The sequence below is a fragment of the Clupea harengus genome, chromosome 3 (assembly GCF_900700415.2).
Source record: "Clupea harengus chromosome 3, Ch_v2.0.2, whole genome shotgun sequence".
NCBI lineage: Eukaryota > Metazoa > Chordata > Actinopteri > Clupeiformes > Clupeidae > Clupea > Clupea harengus.
Window position 1 is genome coordinate 15517881 of NC_045154.1, and position 14978 is coordinate 15532858.

General features: G+C 47.6%; 2 protein-coding genes across 5 annotated transcripts in view; both read left to right on the top strand.

The window, feature by feature from the left end:
• Positions 1-4734, top strand: part of cep152 (centrosomal protein 152) — a 26938-nt gene extending 22204 nt beyond the window's left edge. For all 4 annotated transcript variants that reach the window (XM_031564710.2, XM_031564709.2, XM_031564708.2 and 1 more), the window contains 6 exons: positions 1-15; positions 1334-1415; positions 1595-1677; positions 1996-2152; positions 2984-3090; positions 3384-4734. The exon at positions 1-15 is cut by the window's left edge and continues 153 nt beyond it. In XM_031564710.2, the coding sequence (XP_031420570.1) occupies positions 1-15; positions 1334-1415; positions 1595-1677; positions 1996-2152; positions 2984-3090; positions 3384-4303 (1364 nt within the window). In that variant the 3' untranslated portion in view covers positions 4304-4734. The remainder of the gene's footprint in view (positions 16-1333; positions 1416-1594; positions 1678-1995; positions 2153-2983; positions 3091-3383) is intronic.
• Positions 4735-4927: 193 nt separating this feature from the next.
• Positions 4928-14592, top strand: slc27a2b (solute carrier family 27 member 2b). Its single transcript, XM_012818824.3, has 10 exons — positions 4928-5546; positions 7648-7857; positions 8433-8591; positions 9230-9354; positions 9778-9972; positions 11300-11390; positions 11639-11837; positions 12249-12346; positions 12432-12562; positions 14055-14592. The coding sequence occupies exons 1-10, from the start codon at positions 5081-5083 to the stop codon at positions 14229-14231; spliced, it is 1851 nt and encodes a 616-aa protein (XP_012674278.1). The 5' UTR covers positions 4928-5080; the 3' UTR covers positions 14232-14592.
• Positions 14593-14978: the final 386 nt, after the last annotated feature.

A 14978-nucleotide genomic window follows, 5' to 3' on the forward strand; every position in this document is an offset into this window, starting at 1 on the left:
TGCACACACTCACAGGTAACCTGCAGCTCCAACACCAGGGGTCAGGGGTCGTCAGGGGTCAGCACCCAGGCACATAGGAGTGATGATGTTTATCTGTACTTAACTGGAAGTAAGAATATACTGTAAGTGTAAACTGGGCTTTTAATGACCGGTATCAGGAACCAGCCTTCACAGTAGCTCAGAGTGTAGCTCATAAAGTTTCTGGGAAACACTGAGACTTAACGCCATCTCAGACCATGTGTGTGTGGGACCTTGTATGGCCTCCATGTGTGTGTTTGAGGTGTTGTGTGTATATTTGCGGCATGTGTTTGTGTTGTTGGTCCAGTGTGTGTCTCTGTTACGTGTGCCTCGCAGACAGTGGGATAAAGCACAGTCTGTGGCTGTATAGAGAGCAGTGTGTGTTAAACAGAGAGTTTCTCCAGAGAGAGTGTGATTAATGCCTGATGTTTATTTGGGGATGTGATTTATTACTCGACCTCACATTAGATTGCCTTCATTTCCTCACAGAGCGCATTATAGATTAGTCCCAGGAGTTACTCCATTCAAGTGATGCTGTATTTATTAGTTTGGATGAGTTCACAGACGTAATCTGCATCTCTGATTGAGTGTGCTCCGAAGGGTATTATGGGACAATCTCCTGAAACCTCAGAGAGAGGGAAGTCACCGGGATGTGAGGCGAGGAGAGAAACGACCGTATTAATCAATATTAATCAATATTAATCCATATTAATCATGAGTGGGTCTGAAAACACCAAATTAATGTTTTGAGTAATTCAGTGATGATCAAGGTCACAGTGACACAACTGAATGTATACCTGTATGTTCCATAGGAACTGAATGTATACCTGTAGGGTTCCATAGGTACTGAATGTATACCTGTAGGGTTCCATAGGAACTGAATGTATACCTGCATGTTCCATAGGTACTGAATGTATACCTGCATGTTCCATATGTACTGAATGTATACCTGTAGGGTTCCATAGGAACTGAATGTATACCTGTAGGGTTCCATAGGTACTGAATGTATACCTGTAGGGTTCCATAGGTACTGAATGTATACCTGTAGGGTTTCATAGGTACTGAATGTATACCTGTATGTTCCATAGGAACTGAATGTATACCTGTATGTTCCATAGGTACTGTAGTTGGGTGTGATATATACAGGAGCTGCTTATGTTATAGTTGTAGTGAAGGGGCCCAGTAGTCCACAGCAGAGCTCCACTGGAGAGAGGTCAGTTGGGTTAGATATCATGCGGTGGTCATGACCGTGTGTGTGTGTGTGTGTGTGTGTGTGTGTGTGTGTGTGTGTGTGTGTGTGTGTGTGTGTTCTCAGAGGAGCACGAGGAGGTCTTGCGACAGGAGAGGGAAGCCCGTGCCAAGGCAGTGGAGGAGGCCCAAAGATCCGCTCAGGACGCGTGAGTGACACCCACACACTGACAGGAGTTTGCGTTAAAGACTTTTTCTTTTTGTAGTACTTTTGGTCGGAGGTGAAGAACTTTGTGAATGTGGCTTGAAGTGTTGCAGTGTGTGTCACGTTTGAGGTGATGACTGACACTCTGTGTGTGTGTGTGTGTGTGTGTGTGTGTGTGTCCAGAGCTCATGGTGATCAGAGGAGCCTTCAGGCTGGCCTGGAGGAGATGAAGGAGCAGTACACCGGTGCAGTGGAGAAGATCAGAGGTACGGTTGCACTCAGGATCCGTACTTACACACACACACAGATCACCACCTCTGCAGCTACAGTCTCTCCTCTCACTCTGCTCTCACTCTGTTCTCTGATCTCACTCTCCTCTCAAGGATAAACTCTGACGCTGGTTTGGAGAATTAATGGAGTGGATTAATCGAGCAGATGATCATACAGTTTTGTGTGTGTGTGTGTGTGTGTATAGAAATGTATCTTAAATGTGTTTGAGTCTGTGTGTGTGTGTGTGTGTGTGTGTGTGTGTGTGTGTGTGTGTGTGTGTGTGTGTGTGTGTGTGTGTGGTGTGTGTATTGTAGGGGACATGCTGCGGTACCTTCAGGACAGTAAGGAGCGTGCGGCGGAGCTGATCCGTGTTGAGGTGCAGCAGGAGAGGCAGGAGACGACCAGACGCATGCGCCGCTACTACCTAGCCTGCCTGCAGGAGCTGCTCAAGGACGGGGGGCACAGCAATGGGTGAGGGGGGGCACAGGGACGGGGGGGCACAGCAATGAGGGAGGCGGGGCACTGCAGAGAATGAGGGATCTGGGAGAAAGTGGGTAGAGCAAAAAAAAAAGGGTTTTCCTTGCTGATTTGTTGTGGATTTTGGATGGTACTGAAACGTCAGGGCTGTGGTAGTAATGGGCATCAGGGCTGTGGTAGTAATGGGCATCAGGGCTGTGATAGTAATGATTTGGATGGTACTGGACGTCAGGGCTGTGGTAGTAATGGGCATCAGGGCTGTGGTAGTAATGGGCATCAGGGCTGTGGTAGTAATGGGCATCAGGGCTGTGGTAGTAATGTGCATCAGGGCTGTGATAGTAATGATTTGGATGGTACTGGACGTCAGGGCTGTGGTAGTAATGGGCATCAGGGCTGTGGTAGTAATGGGCATCAGGGCTGTGGTAGTAATGGGCATCAGGGCTGTGATAGTAATGATTTGGATGGTACTGGACGTCAGGGCTGTGGTAGTAATGTGCATCAGAGCTGTGGTAGTAATGGGCATCAGGGCTGTGGTAGTAATGATTTGGATGGTACTGGACGTCAGGGCTGTGGTAGTAATGTGCATCAGAGCTGTGGTAGTAATGGGCATCAGGGCTGTGGTAGTAATGATTTGGATGGTACTGGACGTCAGGGCTGTGGTAGTAGTAGTTGTTCCAGTTGAAATGAAATGGGCCTCGGCTCACCAATGAAACCCTGAGCTCTGTCTGTCTGGGCTGCTGGTTGTGCATTAACCCTGGTGTGGTATGTGAGCGTGCACTCTGAAGTCTGTCTGATTAGGTTGCGATGTCCTCCACTCCCACCTAGGGCTGAAAAGAAGATCATTAACGCCGCTAGTAAGCTGGCTGCCATGGCCAAAGTCTTGGAAACGCCCGTGACCAAGAAGAAGCTCAGCAAGAGCCCCACAGCTCAAGGTGTGTGTGGCTGTTCTGCCCGGAGGGCGAGCATGTGTTAACCATCTCCAGTAGAAAGAGCGTGGAGAATAGTGGGTTGTTTTTTTTGGGTGATTTATTATTATCATCATCATTATTTAATGTGGCCATTATTAGGTAATGGTCTATAATGCTACTGATAATATTATTCATATTTGTAAGTGTTATTAAGATGTTATATTGTCTCATTTCCATATATGCATCTGCTAAGTAACCCAATATTAATCTTAACCTAATAGTGATAATAGTGGCATGACCCTTGTTTTGCCCCACAGGTTGGTCATCTGCAGGAGAGACGAACTCCAGCAGCCTGCCTGCCCAGACTCCCAGACTCCCCTGTGGCCTCGCCCCTGCCTCTGAGTCTAGAGACCCTGTTGGAGGGCGGCCTCAGGACCCGGCCTCTCTCAGAGGAGCACCAGTCAGCAGCACCGACCCAAACGGCCGTGTCTCGGCCCCACACCGCGCCCAGCCTTCAGAGAGACTGAAGGAGTCCAAACCCTCAGCGCAGAGGTCCCAGGCCCTGCTATCCCAGAAGCCCCCCATAGAGGGCGCTCCCCTGCCCTCCTCTTCCTCCTCCTCCTCCTCCTCCCATGGTGGGTACCTGAGTGGAGCAGGTATAGGGGACGTCAGCCTGACCCACGTCACCCTGAGGAGCCAGCGGAGGGAGAGGCACCCCCCCCAGCAGCACCCGCAGCACCCGCGCCGCACAGGGTCGGACCCAGGGAGGCCCACAGGTGAGCCGTACCCGCAGGCTGAGACGCATCGCACCCAGGAGCACAGCTTCACTCAGGAGCCTCCGGTCAGGGATGGGAGCACTGGCTCCTACCTCCTCCCGCACACACACACACTCACCAGCAGCAGCAGCTCCTACCTCCCCGCACACACGCACACGCTCAGTAGCAGCACTGGCTCCTACCTCCCTGCACACACACACTCTCCAGAGGTAGACCTGTTCAGGCCACTGTCTGCGCTGGGACCTGAGTTTGACACGTGCAGCAGCTTCCTGGGAGAAAGCAGTGACTCCACCATCTACAGGGAGATCGTGAAGGCGACCAAGCTCCCTCTGGAGGCTGGCCAGGGGCCGGGGGGAAGGGGCAGACTGGGTTCCAAGAGCCTCTTCTCGGAGATGCCAGGGTTTCATAAGGACAGTGGCTTTGACAGCCCTCCCTCCCAGCTGAGGAAGAGACCTACCTGAGGACACACACACACAGACACCCCCCCCCCCCACACACAAACACACAGGCTCCACTTTGGACTGCCCGATGTATACCGTGGCCCCCGCCACCACACACACACACACACACACACACACACACACACACACACACACAGTCTCTGCTTTGGGCTGTGTTAGCCAGCCACAGCTGAGATTCGTTTTTATACTTGTTTACACTCTCAAGAGGGGGTTTTAAGGAATGTGATGTTTGTTTTGGAATCAAGTGCCTTGTTTGACCAAACTGGTGCACTATCCTCCCAAAGTGCAAGTGTCATTTTTTTATGTTTATTTATGAAAGTTGTGAAATAAGTTTATTCCGTCTAAGTGTCTGTGCGTTTGTGTTTTTATACCAGTCGTTACGACTAATTTGTTTTATGTGTCTTATCAAATTAAATGGTTTTACAGAGAAATGCTTCCTATGCATTTAATGTGTCGTGTATTGATCAGTCATTGCTTTCCTCTACGCTCCAAAACTTCCCAAAAAATCCAAAACAATTCCAGATGTCATTCTGATTGAGTAATATGTGCTTCACGTGACCATTTCCGAAACACGTGTTTGGATACTCTTCCCCAACTTCACTGATAACGTTTATTGAGCTAAGCTGGTTTTTCCTGTCGGAGTTACCCGCCCCGGAGTAATCGAACGGCTTCACAATGTTGATAAAACTAGATCAAGTCACGGGTGGGACGGATCGACGGTCACTTGTAGTAGCCTGAAACAGATAGTCTCTGACTACATAACGCAGTTTAGTGACAATGTTTACATGGCTGATCTTCCTTGCTGTTTTGTTAATAGTTCTTCGATATCGATTTCCATATTTTCTGAAAGATGTACAGTACGGCGTTCAGATGACACTAGTTGGGTATCGTTTATCTAAATACGCACAGTCAAAACCGTACTTTACACTATTGGATCGCTTTTTGGAAACGGTGAGTAAGCACCCTAACAAGACGTTTATTTCTTTCAAAAATGAAACTTTCTCCTACCAAGAGACTGACAGGCAGAGCAACCGGATCGCCCGAGCCCTCCGGGAACATGCTGGTGTAAAGGAGGGCGAGACAGTCGCGCTACTCCTGGGCAATGAGCCCGTGTTCCTGTGGACGTGGTTGGGTCTAACGAAGCTCGGCTGCTCTGCCGCCCTTCTTAATCACAACCTGAGGTCCAGATCTCTTCTGCACTGTTTCTCCTGTTGTGGGGCCAAAGTGCTGCTTGCAGCTGCAGGTACACAGCTTAGCGCGTCCCGCTTTTGCATTGACAAGAAAGTTGGCATGTCAGGATTTGTCATTCCTATGATTTGAAAAAGTGAGTTCAAATTTAAAATATACAGTGCATCCGGAAAGTATTCACATTTCCACATTTTATGTTACAGCTTTATTCCAAAATGGATTAAATTCATTTTTTCCTCAATTATACACACAATACCACATAATGATAACATGATAAAAGTTTTTTTTTAATTTTTGCAAATCTATAAAAAATAAAAAACGAAAAAATCACATGTACATACTAAGTATTCACAGCCTTTGCCATGACACTCAGAATTGAGCTCAGGTGCATCCTGTTTCCACTGATCATCCTTGAGATGTTTCTACAACATGATTGGAGTCCACCTGTGGTAAATTCAGTTGATTGGACATGAATCCAATGTTCATGTTCAATGTATATATATACCTGTCTATATAAGGTCCCACAGTTGACAGTGCATGTCAGAGCACAAACCAAGCCATGAAGTCCAAGGAATTGTCTGTAGACCACCGAGACAGGTGTAAGGCAGAAATTGATCTGTCCAGTGGAAAATCACAGATGGCATTCTTCCTCTAGTAACTTCTCATTTGGTGGGGCCTGGGTGTTGGTTTATGGTGGCCTAACAAACATTCCAGAGATGCACTGTCCCAATTGTTGATTTTCCCACCCCTTGCTGAGACTCTTATCTCAAACCTATGTGTCTGGTTCTCTCTCTGTGCTTTTCCATGCCGGGGTGAAACTAGGGGCAGAGGAATGAATGTAAGAGTACTTAAGTGAAATATTGCATTGTAATATGATTTCTTTGTCATGTTTGGGTTTATTTTAATGGTATCAGTCTGAGTGGGAAAATGGTCTCATTGGTCTAGGAAATTACGTCTTTACACAGGATTGAATCAAGGCACTGATCTGCAGAAGGGTACAGAAACATTTCTGCAGCATTGAAGGTCCCAATGAGCACAGTGGCCTCCATCATCCGTAAATGGAAGTAGTTTGGAACCACCAGGACTCTTGCTAACCACCTGGTCAAACTGAACGATCGGGGAGAAGGGCCTTAGTCAGGGAGGTGACCAAGAACCTGATGGTCACTCTGACGGAGCTCTAGCATTGCTCTGTGAAGAGAGGAAAACCTTCCAGAAGGACAACCATCTCTGGTCTGATGAAACAAAGACTGAACTCTTTGGCCTGAATGCCAAGCGTCATGTCTGGAGGGAACCAGGCACGGCTCATCACCTGGCCAATACCATCCCTACTGTGAAGCATGGTGGTGGCAGCATCATGCTGTGGGGATGTTTTTCAGTGGCAGGAACTGGGAGATTAGTCAGGGTTGAGGGACAGATGAATGCAGCAATGTTCAGAGACATCCTTGATGAAAACCTGCTCCAGAGCGCTCTGGACTTCAGACTGGGGCGAAGGTTCATCTTCCAACAACCTAAGCGCACAGCCAAGATAACAAAAAAGGAGTGGCTTCGGGACAATTCTGTGAATGTCCTTGAGTGGCCCAGCCAGAGCCCAGACTTGAACCCGATTGAACATCTCTGGAGAGATCTGAAAATGGCTGTGTACCAACGCTCCCCATCCAACCTGATGGAGCTTGAGAGGTCCTGCAAAGAAGAATGGGAGAAACTGCCCAAAAATAGGTGTGCCAAGTTTGTAGCATCATACTCAAAAAGACGAGGCTGTAATTGCTGCCAAAGGTGCTTCAACAAAGTATTGAGCAAAGGCTGTGAATACTTATGTACGTGTCATATTTTCGTTCTTTATTTTAATACATTTGCAAAAAATTCTAAAATCCTGTTTTCGCTTTGTCATTATGGGGTATTGAGTGTAGATTGATGAGGCAAAACATTAATGTAAATTATTTTAGCATAAGGCTGTAACATAACAAAATGTGGAAAAAGTGAAGCGCTCTGAATACTTTCCGGATGCACTGTAGTTAATGATCAAATGTTAGTGAAATCAGTTGATGGTGAAATGACACCATTCTAGGAGAAGAGGGGTATTGGAGTGACACCCTAATGCAGAGCCTGCATGTCCTCATGGTCCTGATGTGAACTCATCCACTCCGCCATCTTCCCAGAGTTCAGAGATGCTGTGGAGGAGGTGCTGCCCGCGCTGAGAGAGCAAGAGGTCACGGTCTTTCTCCTCACCGAGACGTGTGACACTGTCGGCATGGAAACCTTCTCCGACAAGATCCGCCTGGCTTCAGATGCCCCCCTGCCCTCCGACCTCAGGGCAGGTTTGACCCTCTCCAGCCCCGCTGTGTACATCTACACTTCAGGCACTACAGGTGACAACATCCCCCTCAGGACCGTTAGTCTTACAGAGAGCCGTAGGACGGGGGCAAACCCCCACCCCACCCCCACCCAACATCCCCCTCAGGACAGTTAGTCCTACAGAGAGCCGTAGGACAGGGGCAAACCCCCACCCAACCAATATCACAACTTATATCTAATGAAGGGTTGGCACACTTCTATCTCATCATGACTTATATGCATTAATATTCAGTGTCGTATAGCTTGATTGTAAACTGAGTTTAACACCCCCCCCCCCCCCCCGGTACCCCTGGCAGTGATGCCATGTTAACCCATGTCTGCTGTGTGATGCTATGGTAACCTGTGCCCGCTGTGATGCTATGGTAACCTGTGCCCGCTGTGATGCTATGGTAACCTGGTAACCTGTGCCCGCTGTGATTCTATAGTAACCTGTGCCCGCTGTGATACTATGGTAACCTGTGCCCGCTGTGATGCTATGGTAACCTGTGCCCGCTGCTGTGCTGTGCTAACCTGTGCCCGCTGTGATGCTATGGTAACCTGTGCCCGCTGTGATGCTATGCTAACCTGTGCCCGCTGCTGTGCTGTGCAGGGTTACCCAAGGCTGCGGTGGTGAGCCACCAGAGACTGTGGGCCATGTCCAGCCTGCAGTCCACTGTGGGCGTGTGCTCTGATGACGTGGTCTACATCAACCTGCCCCTCTACCACACGGCTGGCTTCGCCCTCGGGTTCACCGGTGCCATCGAACGAGGTCCGCAGGCCTCACAGGATGAGGAGAACACTGCAGCCAAGCTCACATCTTACACTTCAGTGCAGTCAAGCACACATCTAATACTTCACTGCAGTCTAGCACACATCTAATACTTCACTGCAGTCGAGCTCACATCTTACACTTCCCCTCTAGTCGAGCTCACATCTTACACTTCACTGCAGTCAAGCACACATCTTACACTTCACTGCAGTCGAGCACACATCTTACACTTCACTGCAGTCAAGCTCACATCTTACACTTCACTGCAGTCGATTGCGCATCTAATACTTCACTGCAGTCAAGCTCACATCTTACACTTCACTGCAGTCGAGCACACATCTTACACTTCACTGTCACCCTCTATCTCAGTTCCACTTTACTGTTAAACCTTAGTACAGGTACATTTCATAAGTTACACTTTACCATAGAATGAAAGCCGGACTTTATGAAGAGTGAAAGCTGAACTGTATGAAGTTGTTTAATTTGGATTCATGTGTGGACGTGTCTGTACAGTAGATGTGCTGAAATCATAAAGAGAAGAGAAGGCACCCACCTGGGTTTGGATTTCATACGGGACTGAACTCTCCCCCCGGATCAGAGATCTTAAACGGGTTTCCCATTTCTGCTGTCTCTCACAGGGGCGAGCCTGGCGCTCCGGAGTAAATTCTCTGCTTCACAGTTCTGGGAAGACTGCAGGAAATACAACGTGACTGTCATGCAGTACATTGGAGAAACAATGCGATACCTCTGCAACACACCAAAGGTATGTGCCCCCACTACAGCCTGTTATGTAGTACATTGGAGAAACAATGCGATACCTCTGCAACACACCAAAGGTATGTGTCCCCAGTACAGCCTGTCGTGCAGTACAGAACAACACCAGAACATGGTGGCGGTATGGCAGGTAGATAGACAGAGCAGAGCTGAAGTTTGTTCAGCAGGCATCAAGTCTGGGTATCCTTTTCTCCGCCTCAAAGCCTTACTCAAGCACCAACCTCATGACAATATCGCCATCTGGTAAAGCTTATCACTTGACACACAACGGAATATCAAGGGATGCTCTGCTACCCCCAAACCATTTTGTTTTGATGCAGTGTGCAGATTTGGGTCATTTTAGGCAATGTCATTTTATATATATTGTTTGTATTATTTATATTATACATATATATTGTCCTCCTCCCTGAAGACGCCCATGGATCCCGTGCATAATGTGAGGATCGCCTTTGGGAACGGCCTGAGAGGGGATGTGTGGAGGGCGTTCCTGCAGCGCTTCGGTCACGTGGAGATCAGAGAGCTGTACGCCGCCACCGAGGGAAACATGAGCTTCATCAACTACACTGGGAAGATCGGCGCAGTCGGCCGAATCAACCCACTGCACAAGGTACGCACATTACCATGGCATCGTTACGACAGGCAAGTTATACAACACAACCGGGAGTGTGTTAGCATGAATAACGTATGAGTATGTATGTGAGTGATTATAGTATGTATGTGAGTGATTATAGTATGTATGTGAATGAGTAGAGTATGTATTTGAATGATTAGAGTATGATTGTGATGGATTAGAGTATGTCGAAGCTTCTGTGGAATCTCCCTCCTACAGACTTCTCCTTTTTCCTTTACTAATGTCACAGTGCTGACTCGTCTGTTCAGACACTCATGAAGAGTTTCACAGCGTCTGTGTTTGCGCTGGTTAAGGGTGACATCACTGCCGCTCCCTCCCTCACTGAGGTTAAAGCAGAGGCTCTGCTCCTGCAGTAAGACCTCAGCATTGGGGGATGAGGCCTAGTGGCATTACAGCATGTTCACACTGATAACGGTGTAGTAATATGATTATGCTAAATATGAACACAGATAGCGGTGTAGTAATATGATTATGCTAAATATGAACACTTAAATGAATACTTAGCTACATAAGTAATCACTGAAAAGCAGTAAAGAATGTGTTGACTGCACATAAAGCACAGTGAGCAATGTGAAAATAGGCTTCATTTGTTTCAAGTTTGGAATTGGCCTTGAGTGTCCAGATAAGCATGCTTGACAAGGTCTCTGGCCAGAGTCCTGAAACTCCTTGCGGGGATTGTGCAGGAGTCACTACACACAGGGAGGAGTCACTACACACAGGGAGGAGTCACAACACAGGGAGGAGTCACTGCACACAGGGAGGAGTCAGTGCACAGGGAGGAGTCACTACACAGGGAGGAGTCACTATACAGGGAGGAGTCACTATACAGGGAGGAGTCACTGCACACAGGGAGTCACTATACAGGGAGGAGTCACTACACACAGGGAGGAGTCACTGCACAGGGAGGAGTCACTGCACACAGGGAGGAGTCACTACACACAGGGAGGAGTCACTGCACACAGGGAGGAGTCACTATACAGGGAGGAGTCACTATACAGGGAGGAGTCACTACACACAGGGAGGAGTCACTACACACAGGGAGGTGTCAAGTGTACAGGGAGGAGTCACTGCACAGGGAGGGGTCACTGCACAGGGAGGAGTCAATATACAGGGAGGAGTCAATATACAGGGAGGTGTCAAGCAGGATCCATGCGTGCACCCCCATGTGTTCCCGACTGAAGGAAGACAGGTGGTTATAAGGGAGGAGGGGGAGAGGTGCACATGGCGTGAGGCAAATGCCAAAGTGGATGAGGTAAACTAGGGTTAGTGTTGAAATGTGTTCAAATCTGAATGTTCTCCTCAGAGGATCTTCCCATTCGCACTGATTCAGTATGACCTGGAGACTGATGAGCCAATCAGGACCTCAGAGGGCTTGTGCACAGAGATACCTAAAGGTACCATCACTCAGCACACGGCAGAGGCCATCGTCTAAACTACTAGTCTTAGTAACACACCAGACTGGGTTTAAACTACTAGTCTTAGTAACAGACCAGACTGGGTCTAAACCACTAGTCTTAGTAACAGACCAGACTGGGTCTAAACCACTAGTCTTAGTAACACACCAGACTGGGTCTAAACTATTACAGATCAAGCGGTCTGTGGTAGAGCTGTGTGTGATTGGGTGTCCTTCACTCGTGTCCAGGTGAGACTGGACTGCTAGTGTCCCGTATAACACAGAAGGCTCCTTTTGCCGGGTATGCCAGGGACCTAAAGCAGACCGAGAAGAAGAAGTTGCATGACGTGTGTGAGAAAGGAGATGTGTACTTCAACAGCGGAGATCTGCTGAGGATTGATCAGGAAAACTTCCTCTACTTCCAGGATCGTGTTGGAGACACATTCAGGTAAGCGCTCACAGTCATCCTTTCTGTGTGAGTGTGAGTGTGTGAGTGAGTGTGTGTGTGTGTGTGTGTGTGTGAGTGTGTGTGTGTGTGTGTTTGAGTGTGAGTGTTGGTGGATGAGAGTTTGAGTGTGTGAGTGTGTGTGTGTGTGTGTGAGTGTGTGTGTGTGTGTGTGTGTGTGTGTGTGTGTGTGTGTGTGTGTTTGAGTGTGAGTGTTGGTGGATGAGAGTTTGAGTGTGTGAGTGAGTGTGTGTGTGTGAGTGTGTGCAGTATAAACTCTGTGTGTGGATGAGAGTTTGAGTGAGTGCAGTATTAACTCTGTGTGTGGATGAGAGTGTGTGTGTGTGTGTGTGAGTGTTGGTGGATGAGAGGTTGAGTGTGTGCAGTATTAACTCTGTGGCTTTGATGTCGCAGATGGAAGGGAGAGAACGTGGCCACTAATGAGGTCTCTGACATCATCACTATGGTGTCCTCCATCACAGAGGCCAACGTGTACGGCGTCAAAGTACCAGGTGAGGAGTCGGCCACTTACACTCTTTACTCCTCCACATCCCATCTGAGAAGCTGGTCTGCACAAGTCATGTTTTCTCACGGCAGGGAATGAGGGTCGGGTGGGAATGGCGGCAGTCACTCTGCAGAGGGGAGAGGCGTTCGACAGCAGCGGCGTGTTCCGTCACGTGTGCACCTACCTGCCGGCCTACGCCAGACCTCGCTTCATCAGGATCCAGGTAGTCTGCCGCCTCTCAGTCCTGCAATGACATTAATCAGTACAGCAGTATATGTCTCACACACAACCTACAGCAGTGACATTAATCAGTACAGCAGTGACAATAATCAGTACAGCAGCAGGGGCGTAACTATAGGGGGTGCAGCAGGTGCGGCTGCAGATGGGCCCGTGAGCCTTGGAGTCTTGTTACAAACATGGGGTACGGGACTGTAAAATGTCTGGCAACCACTGCCTTACGCCACTGATTAGGGCCCGTCGTAACTATGTTACGCCACTGTACAGCAGTATATGTCACACACAGCCCACAGTAGTGACAATAATCTGTACAGCAGTGACAATAATCAGTACAGTGCACTTTTGCACTCGTCACTTACATACACTGTCACTTTCAAATTACTGCTTGTACTTACACTTACATACTGTCTCTTACACTACAAATACATATTTATCAGAATTATTGCACTACCTGCTACTCCCATTTGTCTGTAGGGTAGTATAGGTTTAATAGGTTAGTATAGTTTATTATATGTTACTATATGTGTATTATATGTTATATGTATATATGTTAGTATTATATGTATAGGTTGTTATATGTTTTAGCATATTGTATTGTATATTTATCTTGTATATTTAGTAAGGTTATTATATGTTATTACATGTAAATTATGTTCAGAGTACTTGTACAGAGTGTATGTCATGTTATGTTATGTTATATTATGTTTGCTATGTTATGCTATGGTAGGTTGTTGTGTGGTGCCTTGTCCTAAGAATTTCAGTGCCCAGTCTGACCCTGTGTCATTCTGTGCATCTGACAATAAAAGACTTGTAACTACAGCAGCAGGGGCGTAACTATAGGGGGTGCAGCAGGTGCGGCTGCACATGGGCCTGTGAGCCTTGGAGTCTTGTTACAAACATGGGGTACGGGACTGTAAAATGTTTGGCAACCACTGCCTTACGCCACTGACTCGGGCCCGTCGTAACTATGTTACGCCACTGTACAGCAGTATATGTCACACACAGCCCACAGTAGTGACAATAATCTGTACAGCAGTGACAATAATCAGTACAGCAGTATGTGTCACACATTGTAACCATCACAGTTCCTGCTCTTGTCTGTCAACCTGTAAAGCCCTTCTGCTGTTACTTACAGAGCTCTCTAAAAGTTACCGCTCTCTAAAAGAACCTTCTACTGTTACTTTCAGAGCTCTCTAAAAGTTACTGGAACCTTTGCTGTTACTTACAGAGCTCTCTAAAAGTTACCGGAACCTTCTTCTGTTACTTACAGAGCCCTCTAAAAGTTACCGGAACCTTCTGCTGTTACTTACAGAGCTCTCTAAAAGTTACTGGAACCTTCTGCTGTTACTTACAGAGCTCTCTAAAAGTTATCGGAACCTTCTTCTGTTACTTAGAGCTATCTAACAGTTACTGGAACCTTCTGCTGTTACTTACAGAGCTCTCTAAAAGTTACCGGAACCTTCTTCTGTTACTTACAGAGCTCTCTAAAAGTTACCGGAACCTTCAAGCAGATGAAGGTGAAGCTGGTGGAGGAGGGCTTCAGTGTGGACGCGGTGCAGGATCCACTCTTCTTCCTGGACGAGCGAAAGAAGTGCTACAGCCCACTCACAAGAGATGTGTACAACGCCATCTTACAGGGCTCTGTAAAACTCTAACTGTGATTTCAGCACTGTTTCAGCCGTCTGACTGTATGGCTGCACAGATGCAACTCGTAACTGGACTTTAGGGTACTTGTGGATGTTAATGTTATCTCAAAAGGACGTGTATTGCATTCAGTGATGGGGAAACTGCATTTTTAATGCAAAATGATTTTGAAAAGTTGTGTTTTTATTTGTTTGAGAGAGAGAGAGAGAGAGAGAGAGAAAAAAAAAGCTAGAATTGTACCTTATTTCATTTATGAAATTGTCCAATTGTTTGTTTGTTGGAATTCTGCCTGCAACTAAACCTGTGCCACAGAGTTTCTGGTCAAAAATAAACTTCTGATTCAGTCGACAAACAGAGCAACAAAGTTGCCAATGCGTTACGGACTTGCGCCTCGCTAAAAGAAGGGGATACTGTCGCCTTGTTTTTGGGGAATGAGCCGTGTTATGCGTGGACATGGCTGGGCCTGGCGAAACTCGGATGCCCTGTAGCGCTTCTCAACTACAACATACGGGCCAAATCGCTAATGCACTGCTTTTCCTGCTCCGGAGCCAAAGTTCTTGTCGCAGCTGCAGGTAAATGACGCGAGTGTCACTTGAGGATCACGAAATGAGGTACAGGCTAACTCTACCATAGACTTTACTACGTTGAACTTTTACCTACATGTGGTCTCGTATGTTATCCAATCCCTGGAAACACATTCGCCCTTTGGTATGCCCGCCTGCTTCTCCGAACTCAAGTGAGCGCTGTGAACACGGGGT